General features: G+C 42.3%; 1 protein-coding gene across 1 annotated transcript in view; it reads right to left on the bottom strand.

The window, feature by feature from the left end:
* Window positions 1-3,603: 3,603 nt before the first annotated feature.
* The window catches only part of LOC134577278 (immunoglobulin superfamily member 1-like), a 35,586-nt gene continuing 26,387 nt past the window's right edge, over window positions 3,604-12,802 (bottom strand). Inside the window, exons 4-6 of the mRNA XM_063435971.1 lie at window positions 9,166-9,453; window positions 4,703-4,975; window positions 3,604-4,154 (exon numbers count right to left, since the gene is read on the bottom strand). Of these exons, the coding sequence (XP_063292041.1) occupies window positions 3,940-4,154; window positions 4,703-4,975; window positions 9,166-9,453 (776 nt within the window). The 3' untranslated portion in view covers window positions 3,604-3,939. The remainder of the gene's footprint in view (window positions 4,155-4,702; window positions 4,976-9,165; window positions 9,454-12,802) is intronic.

Raw genomic sequence — 12,802 nt, 5'->3', positions numbered from 1 at the left:
AAGTTTTGTTCCCATACATCCCTCTTAAGCTTCCAAACTTAAAGGGACACTATAGTCACCAGAACAACTACCACTTATTGTATTTGTTCTGGTAAGTAGAATCATTCCATTCAGGCCCTTTGCAATATACACTGTCTTTTCAGAGAAAATAACTCCACTGGCCACTCCTTAGATGGCTGCTAGAGGTGCTTCCTGTGGCAGTACTGCCTAGTGTACAGCACTGCCATTCAGTGTCTCCACCCTCTGCATGCAGACACTGAACTTCCCTCATAGAGATGCATTGATTCAATGCATCTCTATGAGGAGATGCTGATTGGCCAGGGCTATGTTGGACTTGTGCTGGCTTGCCCCTGATCTGCCTAGTTGACAGTATCAGCCAATCCTATGGGGAAGTATTGTAATTTGCTCAGACCACCACTTCCGATGATGTCAGCAGACAGTCAGTTCAGAGGCAGATCCAGCAGCATATTTTACTATATTTAGGGAGTCAAGAAGGGGCCAGGGTGGTTGTTTTAACATAATAGGGTCAGAAATACATGATTGTGTTCCTGACCCTATAGTGCTCCTTTAAGCAAGAGTATGTGAAGAGTAGTTAGGGTTGCCACCTTTTTTGAAAATAAATACCAGCCTTAATCATTTGTATAATCACGAGGAGTGACATCAGAGAAAATTCTGTAAAATCACCAACAAACTACTCACAGTTTGATTCTGCTGTATAGATGGATTGCTCCCAGTGTCTCAGTCTCGCAAGTCACCAAGTGTCTCAGTGTCCCTATGTATCACAGTGTCAGTGTCCCCATGTCACCCAGACCCCTAGTCTCCCAGTGTCCCCATGTCTCAGTGTGTCCCCATGCCACTAGGATACTGGGGACACAGTGAGACATGGGGACACAGTGAGACATGGGGACACAGTGAGACATGGGGACACTGAGAGACCCAGGGACACTAAGAGACATGGGGACACTGAAAGACCCGGGGACACAAAGACATGGGGACACTGAGACATTTAGGGAAATGGGGACACTGAGACACTAGGGACACTGAGACACTAGGGACACTGAGACACTAGGGACACAGAGACATGGGAACACAGACAATGGGAGACTAGGGGACACTGGGAGATTAGTGGACACTGGGGACACTGGCTGGGAGACAGACACTTGGGGATACTGGGAGACATGGGGACAGTTGTGGACATAGACATGGGGACACTGGGACATATAGGGACACTGGGAGACATGGGGACACTAGGCACACTGAGACACTAAGAACACAGACACTGGGAGACATGGGGACACTGAAACATTTGGGGACACTAAGACACTAGGGACACAGACATGGAAACACAAACACTGGGAGACTAGGGGACACTGGCTGGGATACAGACACTTGGGGACACTGGGAGACATGGGGACACCAAGACACTAGCGACACTGGATGGGGGACATGGGGACACTGGGAGAAATGGGGACATAGTGTCTCCGTGTCCCTATGTCTCACAGCGTCCCCATGTGTCTGTGTCCCTATGTTTTCCAGTGTCCCCAAGTGTCTCAGTGTTTCCAGGTCTCCCAGTGTCCCCAAGTGTCTCAGTGTTTCCAGGTCTCCCAGTGTCTGTGTCCCCATGTGTCCTAGTGTCTCAGTGTGTCCTAGTGTCTGTGTCCCCTAGTGTCTCAGTGTCCCCATATGTCCCCTAGTGTCTCAGTGTCCCCCTAGTGTCTCAGTGTCCCCATGTGTCTCAGTGTCCCCATGTGTCCCTGCTGCCTTTCCCCCCATCCCTCACTTACCTGAGCTGTAGAGCTGCTGTCTGGACTCTGTGCTGTGTAGCTGCTCCCCCACGGATCAGTAAGTAGTAGAGAAAGGCAGGGATATGCTGTAACTTCCTATCCCTGCCTCTCTCCACACACAGTGACCCCTACTGGCCGGTGCTGGTATTGTAGAGTAATCTCCATTTATTCTGAGAAAAATACCTGCATTTGTATTGTAGGTATTACTGCAATATTGGCATGGCTAGGCAGCCTCAAATACCGGCTGTGCCAGTAAAATACCAGTGAGGTGGCAAAGTAAGTAATGTGTAAAAAAAAAAGTGTTTTTTTTTTTTAAATGGGCCTATTCCATGGGCCTGGGCCTGGAGCTGCAGCTCCATCAGCCCCTATGTTAATCCGGCCCTGCCTATTACCAGTGGAAGTAGGCATATAACATGAATTATTAATGGCTAAATGGTCTAAATTAAAAGCTGATCTTATATGTCCCTAAAATCCCAAGCCGTGTTTACTGGCATTACAATGAAATGGCTTTATACATAGCAAATCCCAATGTATCAATGAGTACACCTTGTTCTTGGGAGGCTCGGTGACAGCGGCAAAGACATCTCCATTGATTTTCTATAACACCAGTCACAACGCCAGGAAAGAGTCAGTAGCATTTTAATCAGATTTAAGGCTTTATTTTCCCCTTGTGATTTTTTTTTTCTTTGTGATGGGGTGGGGGTGTGGAGGGGGGTCATATTTTCAGTTCAGCATCCAGGATTTATTTTCTTTACTTAATTTTTGGAGCCTAGATCTACAGACAGAAGAACGATGTAAGCTTGTTTGAGCAGGGTCCTCTTCAACCTATTGTTCCCGTAAGTTTTTTTTGTAATTGTCCTATTTATAGTTACATCCCCCTCTCATAATATTGTAAAGCGCTACTGAATCTGTTGGCGCTCTATAAAGAGCCATACTAATAATAATAATAATAATAATAATGAATATTAATGTCTATAGTGATTATAGGGCATATTGGAAATAAAAACTTTTTATTTTTTGTTTTGTTTTCTTTTTATTACGGTTATAAAAAAAACACACATATACACCTAGAAATTGTTAAAGTTAATGGTAGAAAGAAGTATTTTGTATGTCCAATTATATTGGATATACGCTGGACCGGTGGAGTTATTGAAGTCTAAGGGAATAGGAGTTTCGCCACGGATTGTTCAGGCTATCATTTTTCAGTAATTCTTTTAATTGTTTAATCCCTTTTGTAGTTGGTATGACTGTCCTTTTTTTTATAATGAGAATCCATTGAATATTTAGCATGCATTTAATGCATATGAAATGAAATAAAATAGTAGCCAACAGCAAAAAAAGTTAAAGGTAATTTTAACGAGGAGCCTTAACACCCTCAGCAGATCATATTGCATTCATTACTAAAATAGTGCAAACTTAATAATATAGCGGGTTACATGTATTGAGTGAATGTTTAAAGGGACACTATATCCACCCAGACCACTTCAGCTCAGAGAAACTGCTATGTTTACATTTGGGGTTAATCTAGCCTCTAGTGACTGTCTTCCGGACAGCCGCTAGAGGCGCATCTGCGACGCTGGATGCAAATTTTGCATTCATCGCGCAGAGCGTTCCTAAGGAAAGCATTGAGAAATGCTTTCCTATGGACACTTTGAAAGTGTGCGCGGCACTTGCCGCGCATGTGCATTCGGCTCCACTGACGCCGGACAGGGGAGCTGACGTCGGACGGGGAGGAGAGGTCACCAGCGCCAAGGGAGCCTGGCTCTGGATTAAAGTAAGTAAGTGAAGGGGATTTAACCCCTTCAGCGCCACAGGAGGGGGAACCTGAGGGCACTATAGTGTCAGGAAAACCGCTTTGTTTTCCTGACACTATAGTGATCCTTTAAGGATGTACTTTTAAATCTTAATTTTCCCTTTGAAGGATTAATTTACGGGTTACTTTGAACAGCTAGTTAAATGCCAGGTTCACAGACTAGAAAAGTAATATTTTGTTCTTAATTTTGAAACAGTTGTTTCTCTGCTCATCAAAGTTCACAGTTTTGTGAGCCAAACCTAAGGTAGAAAAAAGTTCATTTTATATCTTAGACTTTACCCATACTTGCATGTTAACACTATCATGACACAGAGAGCAGTTGTGAGTATCACACTCAAGATATTACAACATACTCTCATTCAGAAGGCCACTTTGGCAAATAACATCTGTAGCTTTAGATATTCTAGTACTTTTCCCCCTTGCAGATGGCAGTTTAGGGAGATCTTCCTGTGATGTCTTGAAATTATTTGATTCCTTCCAGAGAATTCCACCAAGCAGAATAAGAACCAAAGCTGCGATAAGAAGCCGGATGACATTAATTGTGGTATAGTCAATCCCTGGAATTAAAATAAAAACAAATGAAAGCAAATAATAACAATAAACACAATTTCTAGTCATATATATTAAGAAATTACTTAAGAACAAACTGATGTAACTACTGTTTTTGGAGAAGTTCTCTAAAGGTCTCCGGAGGTGACAGTACTGTTTTAATACAGGATGGTGCCGTTTATAAATATGGGTTTATATTATACTCTGAATTCACTCAAAATGTCATACTGTGATTTAAAAATCATGTTAGGGATTAGGGTAGGACATTAGATGTGGTATATGGCAGGTTTTTGTGAGGGGCAATATATTAAGCAGGAGTCATAAAATGTACCTTTTAGCTTTAGCATACCCTGCCAGTATATATGCACCAGTATATTTTTGCCCATTCTTTTGTAGAGTATTTTTTTTTTTTTGTATTTTTAAATTCTTAACAATTCTTAATTTTATGGAAAAGCTTTTTACCCAAGGTTGAAGTATCACAAGAGTAGAATAGGAAATTGAAATGATCAGAGCAGTCACTGATTATTAATTTGTAACTGGTTTGAGGTACACTTACCTTTTATGATTTTTCCATCACTCCTTCTCGAATACGCCATGTCAAAATCCATTGTTATATAATATTTGCAAAAATACTGAGTAGTGTGTTTGGGCCTGTCAATGATGAATGTTGCATTTTTAGCATTCGTTGCTCTAATTTGACTTTCAATTCCTTTGCGTTCACTTAGTAGCTGAAAACTTAGCATTTGCTCCATGCTGGGAGCTATGCAGTAAAATCTTATCTTGTTTCTGCTGTTATCATCTTCATCAGTTATTGTAGGTTTAGGTAGATCTGAAATATTTAAGTAAAGGAGATTTTGTTATGAGTAATTTGATAAACTGACCAAAACAAATGATTTCAGTATAAGCCTGTGTGACGAAACCAACCTCGCCACTGGGCATTGGAGAAGCCTGTTTGCCCGCCTCCTACTTGCTGACTATGGCCCCTTGAAAATTGGTACGTTTAGAGAACTATATTTGGGCATATTGTATTTTATTGTGCGACTGCTGGCACTTTAAGCACAGTGAATGGTATTTTATTGTACTGCTGCTGGCCCTTTAAGAACTGTCTGGGGACATATTGAGACTTTGGGTAACAATACCCTTTAAGACTATGGCCCCTGAAAAGTATGAACTTTTATTGTGTGTGTATGGCCCTTTAAGAACCGTCTGGGGACATCTTGTAACTTTGGTGAACAATGTCCCTTTAAGACTATGTCCCCAGACCTGTAAAATAACTTGCCCCTGGCTTTCCCACACTTGGTTCAGTAAATAGGGCTTACTGAACCAAGTACCACACAGGCGGACCACCCAGAAGCTAAAGTGTGCAGGCAATTTACCTCCCAGGCTGTGAGGTTACTGCCGGTTAATTGCACGTGGCGGCGGCCATCTTTGTTCAGTCGAACGCGGTCAGCGGTATATGCTAAAGATTCTGTGGAACTAAAATCGGCTACACATTTTGCCGAACACCGCTGACCCTTACCTTCTCCCATACGGAACTTGCAGCTCCAGAGACTAAGTCCCGTTCGAAATGGGACTTAGTCGTTTTTTCGCATGAAATTGACCGGCCGCACAGCCCAAATCTATGGAACTGTTTTGGGCAGGAAATTGTGCTTGCGGTCGGTCATAAAGGACTTCCAGCTAACTTTTGATCCACGGGGGGGATTTGGCTGATTTTTGGAAGGGTGTATGTTTAAAGTGTGCTGATTCCAAATATGTGGTTTTTGGGAAGATTGGATGTACGGTTTTAAAGTTATAGCACATGTATAAAAACTGTATTTTCCCTGGCTGTAATAATTATGTTAACTGGTTATCTGAGGGGAGGGAACTTGTGGGTTGTAACCGTTATGCTATTGGCTGTTTTACCCCGCCCCTGTGGGCGGGCTTTTATGTGTAAGATGGAAATAAAAGCAGACTGGGTGTGCTAGCACCTCAGATCATCTTGTACCTTCATGAAGTTTCGGCTCATGTTTGGGGGATTGGAGAACTACACTCTGGGGATTGCTATAATCACTATACTCCCCAGGGTATTATCGCTGAGCTCTGCTAAGAGCTGTTCCTGTGCCTGCGCTCTGGAATTCGGAGAGAACCATCTACAGGAAGCTGGACCCTGGTCTTGGGTCCAGAGTGGGTAGCGTGGCGAGACCCCAACCAAGCTGCGGCGGTTCGTGGGAGTCTACAGTGGTTATGGTGTCTGGTGGAGTGCTTAGAGACCTCGGAAAGCACTAGGAGCATCCGTCAGCGGAGGGTACCCGGTCGGGGTGCCAGCGGTTCCGTTACAGCCTGGCTCCCCTGATTTAGTTGTATAACTCATATCCCCTATTCCATCACCTGTGTTCCTCTTGCCATGATGTTGCACCCCCACGTGTGTCTCTCTCTCTGTATATTTTACTGAGCAGAGGTTCAGCATTTTGTCTTTCGACACACACATTTATATCTGAAATAGCATGGCATTAGAAAGGAACACTCCAAACACATAAAGCATTTCAGGTTGCCAAAATGCCTTATGGGCAGGGGCAATTGAGCACTCAGGCAAAACTGGCATGGGACAAGGTTATGAGGCTCTTTGGGGTCTGTCCGTGACGTAGAGTGAACTAATGGCTCAGCTGGGGAGTTCAAAGAGCTCCTCAAGCAGCCTGCACACAGGCCGGCCCGTGATCATAAGCCCCTCCCCTTTGCTACAGTAGCTGTCCCTGCAGTCATACTCCAGTGACTGACTACAGGCTTTTGGCTGTTTGGAGGGGCAGGGTTGCGATGTGGCTATGGGGAGGGATGGGGATAGATTGGTAAATAGGGTAGTAGTGACCATTGGAAGTGATGTGGATACATTGGTAAACGGGCTAGCAGGGGACCATTGGGAGTGATGGTGATACATTGGTAAATGGGCTAGTAGTGGCTATGGGAGAGATGGGGATACTTTGTGGTGCTACAGGCTGTAGGGGGGCATCATGGAAAATAGTTCTCGCAATAGGGAGGGGAAAGAGAGAATGAGCTACTACTGTCTATGGAAGGAGAATTACAATTGCCCAATTACTTCTAATATCTGAAAACGATATTTAATTTAAATTGTATAGGCATGTTTAACCCCTTAAGGACACATGACATGTGTGACATGTCAGGATTCCCTTTTATTCCAGAAGTTTGGCCCTTAAGGGGTTAAATAAATTAAACAGGTGGTGTGTGTATGGAAGGGTGTTGGAAAGAGACACTACAATAAGGAAGCAAAAACAGTGGGAATGCAGAGTGCACACCACATTTAAGCCGTATGCACACACGTAAACTGTCACATGACATAATACACCCCCCCCCATACAAACACCCCACTTCATCCAAAAACAGTGCCACATTGCTAAATACACCCCCTCCCATACAAATATACTGCCACACTTTACAAATACACTCTCCTCAGGCAAACACATTTCTATGCTACACAAATGCACCCTCTCATACAAACACATTAGCATGATTCACAAGTAACCCCTTATACATACAGCCATGCTACACAAATAAACCAATATGTCAAGCAATTCTAAGTACTTATACCAGCTCTTGGAACATAATAAAACAGAATTTGTAAAAAATGAATTTAAAACACATAGTGTAGCATATAGAGATTCAGACTTACACAAGGGCTCACATTGGCTATATGCAAACATACATACATTCATATTACATACACATGCAATTAAATACATGGTACATGTACCACAGCCTGGACTTTGCCTTTTATAGCATGTATACTGGCCTGCATGGAGCCGAAGCCTAATTTGACCAGGGGGACCAGGCCACTGTCATTCCATCCCTGTTTATGTGTGGATAGCTGCCTTTTTCAGTAAAACGTGACCCTTTTATCAATGAGCCCTGTTACTTTCTGGTAGTAACAGGGCTCATTTAGTAATTGCCCAGAGTACCTACCTTTCACACTTATCCAAGAGCTGTAATGCAGAAAGGCTGTGCTAGGGAGGAAGGGGATGGCTTGTAGTAACAGAAACATAACACACTGGAGATAAACTTAACAAAATACAAAAACTAGTAAAGGGATAAAGGTCTAAATTAACATTTCAGACTCCCCCACAACCTAATTTCTAAAGGACCCTATAGGCACCCAGACCACTTCAGTTTATTGACGTGGTCTGGGTGCACTGTCCCTATTGCCCTTAACCCTGCAATAGTAATTATCGTAGTTATTGATTTATTGCAATAATTACCTTTCAGGGTTAGCTCCTCCTCTAGTGGCTGTCCTCATGTCCTGCATGAGGACATCCTGCATCATCTAAAATCCCATTGGAAAGCATTGAGCAGTGCTTTCCTGTGGGGCCGTCATAATGCAAACGCAGCACTTGCCGCGCATGCGCATTAGGTCCCCCCCCGATGGCTGATGTTAGTGGAGGAGCGGAGGCGGCGTCTGACCCAGCACAGAGGGACATCAGCACTGGAATCAAGCAAGTGACAGAGGGGTTTTTAACCCTTCCAGTGCCATAGGGGGAGGGAGAGGAGATCATGATTGAGGGGAGCATTAGACGTTTTGTATTGCAGTACAGTGTGCAAATGGAATGGACTGCATGGCTAGTACTGTTGGGGAGGGGTCGGTTTTGGTGTTTTGTGTCTGCTCTCCTGGTTAATTTTGACTTTGTCATTCCTGAAAATTATTTTGTATACTACTGGAGTAATTGATTTTGATGGATTTTTTTTTTCTGATGTGCATTTGCATATTCATTGAATTTGTGCTACATATGTTTATTAATAATTTGTGGGGTTTTAATGACATTGTATAATAAAGATTAGTTGTATTCATTTGATGTGCTGTGTGTAGTATACTCAGTTTGTAACAGATTGACCATCCTATTATGAACTACAAATATTCATACAAAAAATATTTTCAACCAGGATTTAACCAAAAAATGCTGGGTCAGCATCATACGGGATAAAGCTTGTGTTGACTACAGATCACAATATTTGCAGGACCAGTTGTAGCAATGTTACCTTTAACTCTTAATAATGTGGGATTACTCATTGATGAGACCAATGTTTGTGAGTCGTCTAATGTTCTTTGAAATATACAGTTGTATTCGCCGTTATCAGATGTAGTTGCTTTATCTATGTGATATGAAACCGTTTTTTGTCCACTGGGGTAATTCATTATTTTCACTTTATCTTTATAAAGGGAAAAAGTAATGTTTGAAAAATGGGTACTGCATGTGATGATGGCACTTTCATCTGGCAGGAGAATTTTCCTTGGTGATACAGAGATTTTTGGCTGTGGATATTCATCTGTAAAATGTAGAAAAAAAAAAGAGACTATGTTAATAGTTAATCAAAGGGTGTTGTGGTTCTACCACATCTGGGGATCTACCTTTTGGGCACCCCTGGTCTACACCAGCAGTAGGCAACCTTCAGCACTCACATGTTGTGCACTACATTTCCCCCGAGGCTTTGCCAGCATTATGGCTGTAAGAGAATTATGGGAGATGTAGTCCACATTGTCTAAAAGGTTGCCTACCCCTGCCTACACTAAGATTAAATATATAGTACAAACATATTAAATAAATGGACAGTGCACGGAACTGTCATGGTAAATAGAGAACATACTACCGTATATACTCGAGTATAAGCCGAGTTTTTCAGCAAATTTTTTGTGCTGAAAAACCCCAACTCGGCTTATACTCGAGTCAGAGTCTGTATTATGTCAATTTGCATTGCCATAATACAGACTGGGGGGAGAGGGGTGCTGGCAGAGCTGTACTTACCTTTCCTGCAGCTCCTGTCAGCTCTCTCCTCCTCCGCGCCGTCCGTTCAGCACCTCGGTCAGCTCCCAGTGTAAGGGCTCTCGCGAGACTTACACTGGGAGCTGACAGAGGGAGCTGCACAGACCGCGCGGAGGAGGAGAGAGCTGACAGGAGCTGCAGGAAAGGTAAGTACAGCTCTGCCAGCACCCCTCTCCCCCCACTGAACTACCAATGACACTGGACCACCAGGGAAGGAGCCCCCCTCCCTGGCCAGCTAGCAAGCAGGGAGGGGGGACGAAAAAAAAAGATAATTAAAAAAATAAATAATAATAATTAAATAATAAATAATAATAATAATAATAAAATAATAATATAATAAAAAAATATAATTAATAATATATCAAATGCCCACCCCCACCCCCACCAACACATACACAAACACACTGCATCACACACTGCATCACACACTCACACTTCATTCATATACACACACTGCACTCACACACACTGCACTCGCACACACACACTGCACTCATACACACACTGCACTCATACACACACTGCACTCATACACACACACTGCACTCATACACACACACTGCACTCATACACACTGCACTCATACACACTGCACTCATACACACTGCACTCATACACACTGCACTCATACACACACTGATTCATTATATACACACACTGGAAATAAATATTCAATTAATATATACGCACACACACTGCACTCACACACACACACACTGCACTCACACACACACACTGCACTCATGCACACACACACACTGCACTCATACACACACTGCACTCATACACACACTGCACTCATACGCACACTGCACTCATACACACACACTGCATTCATTATATACACACACTGAAAATAAATATTCAATTAATATATACGCACACACACTGCACTCATACACACACACACTGCACTCATACACACACACTGCACTCACACGCTGCATTCATACGCACACACTGCATTCATTATATACACACACTGTAAATAAATATTCAATTAATATAATTTTTTGAGGATCTAATTTTATTTAGAAATTTACCAGTAGCTGCTGCATTTCCCACCCTAGTCTTATACTCGAGTCAATACGTTTTCCCAGTTTTTTGGGGTAAAATTAGGGGCCTCGGCTTATACTCGGGTCGGCTTATACTCGAGTATATACGGTATAATGCCTCGTTTTATATATTATATCCTCTTCTAACTATATATGTGTCACGTGCATTAGCCAACAAAAGAATTTAAGTACATTTTTGAATTTAATGTAAAGCTAAAATACAAAAGTGGAAATGTCAGAATTTAGAGCTATTTCTGCTTATAAGGATCTATAAACTGTTAACTAGCATACTTTAATAAATATAATCTCTCCGAAAAATACTACAAATCTGCAGACTCCTTGTCTTTTATAATAATTTTTTCTTCTGTCAGGAAATGACTTAGTGCTATCAGTCCATCCATGTCCTTTTATACGTTTCAGTTAGAGAGTCGAATGTATTCAATAAACCCCTTAGGAAAGCAAGTGCGCACATTTACAGGTGATACTCGAAATATTTGAATATCGTGCAAAAGTTCATTTATTTCCGTAACGCAATGTAAAAGGGGAAACTAAAATATGAGATAGACGCATTACACGCAAAGCAAGATAGTTCAAGACGTGATTTGTCATAAGTGCGATGATTATGGCTTAAAGGCCATTCACGATATTCTAATTTTTCGAGTATCACCGGTACATATAAAGATATTCACAGCTTAAAAATATTATAATTTTTCTACTGTTAATGTATGCACTTGTATTTATTGAAATGATATACTGCTGAGCAGGGCACGAATATTAGGCGTATAGATTTGCACTTATCAAATCATGTCCATGCATCATAGTTAGACATAAAGGGTAAGTGATGTCTGTATTTGTTTTCTGTAAAATGCATCAGGTGTTATTTCATATGGGTATGCACATGGGGATTTGTTATTTCTGTTATTTGCACACAGTAATTATTTTCCTTTGTTATTTTTATATAAGGTGGCAGTGCTAGAACTATATGTGATGTGTATATTATGGCTATGTCTGACTGACTGTGTGTGTGTGTGTGTGTGTGTGTGTGTGTGTGCATGAGGTGACAGTGCATGTGTGTTTGTGTGTGAGGGTGACTGTTTTTTATATAGGGTGTTGCAGCTGTGAGTGAAGTGTGTGTGAGTAATAATGAGGGATGCATTTCTGTTCGTAGGTAGCTGAGACTGATGTGTGCTGGTCTGTCAGTAGCTGTGAGTTATGTGTGTGGGAATGTGTGGATAGCTGTGGTTGACGTGTGTTGCTGTGTGTAGTGTGTATATAGCTGTGAGTGGCGTATGGTTGTGTGTGGGTAGCTGACTGATGTGCAGTTTTGTGTATTGGTAGCTGTGAGCAATATGTGTGGTTGTTGGTGGGTAGCTGTGAGTGATGAGTGTTGTTGTGTTTGTGTGGGTAGATGAGTGTTTAGGCACAGATGTATAATGTCTTTACATGGCTGTTTTTGATGCCTGTTCAAGTTAGTGTGGGCTATATTTACTAATAGTGATGTCGCGAACACAACATTTTCGGTTCGCGAACGGCGGATGCAAACTTCCGCAAACGTTCGCGAACCGGCGAACCGGGCGAACCGCCATAGACTTCAATGGGCAGGCAAATTTTAAAACCCACAAGGACTCTTTCTGGCCAAAATAGTGATGGAAAAGTTGTTTCAAGGGGACTAATACCTGGACTGTGGCATGCCGGATGGGGATCCATGGCAAAACTCCCATGGAAAATTACACAGTTGATGCAGAGTCTGGTTTTAATCCATAAAGGGCATAAATCACCTAACATTCCTAAATCACAATG

This window comes from Pelobates fuscus, chromosome 11 (genome assembly GCF_036172605.1).
Source record: "Pelobates fuscus isolate aPelFus1 chromosome 11, aPelFus1.pri, whole genome shotgun sequence".
NCBI lineage: Eukaryota > Metazoa > Chordata > Amphibia > Anura > Pelobatidae > Pelobates > Pelobates fuscus.
The sequence above is the reverse complement of the archived record's forward strand: the minus strand, read 5'-3'. Positions and strand labels throughout refer to the sequence as shown.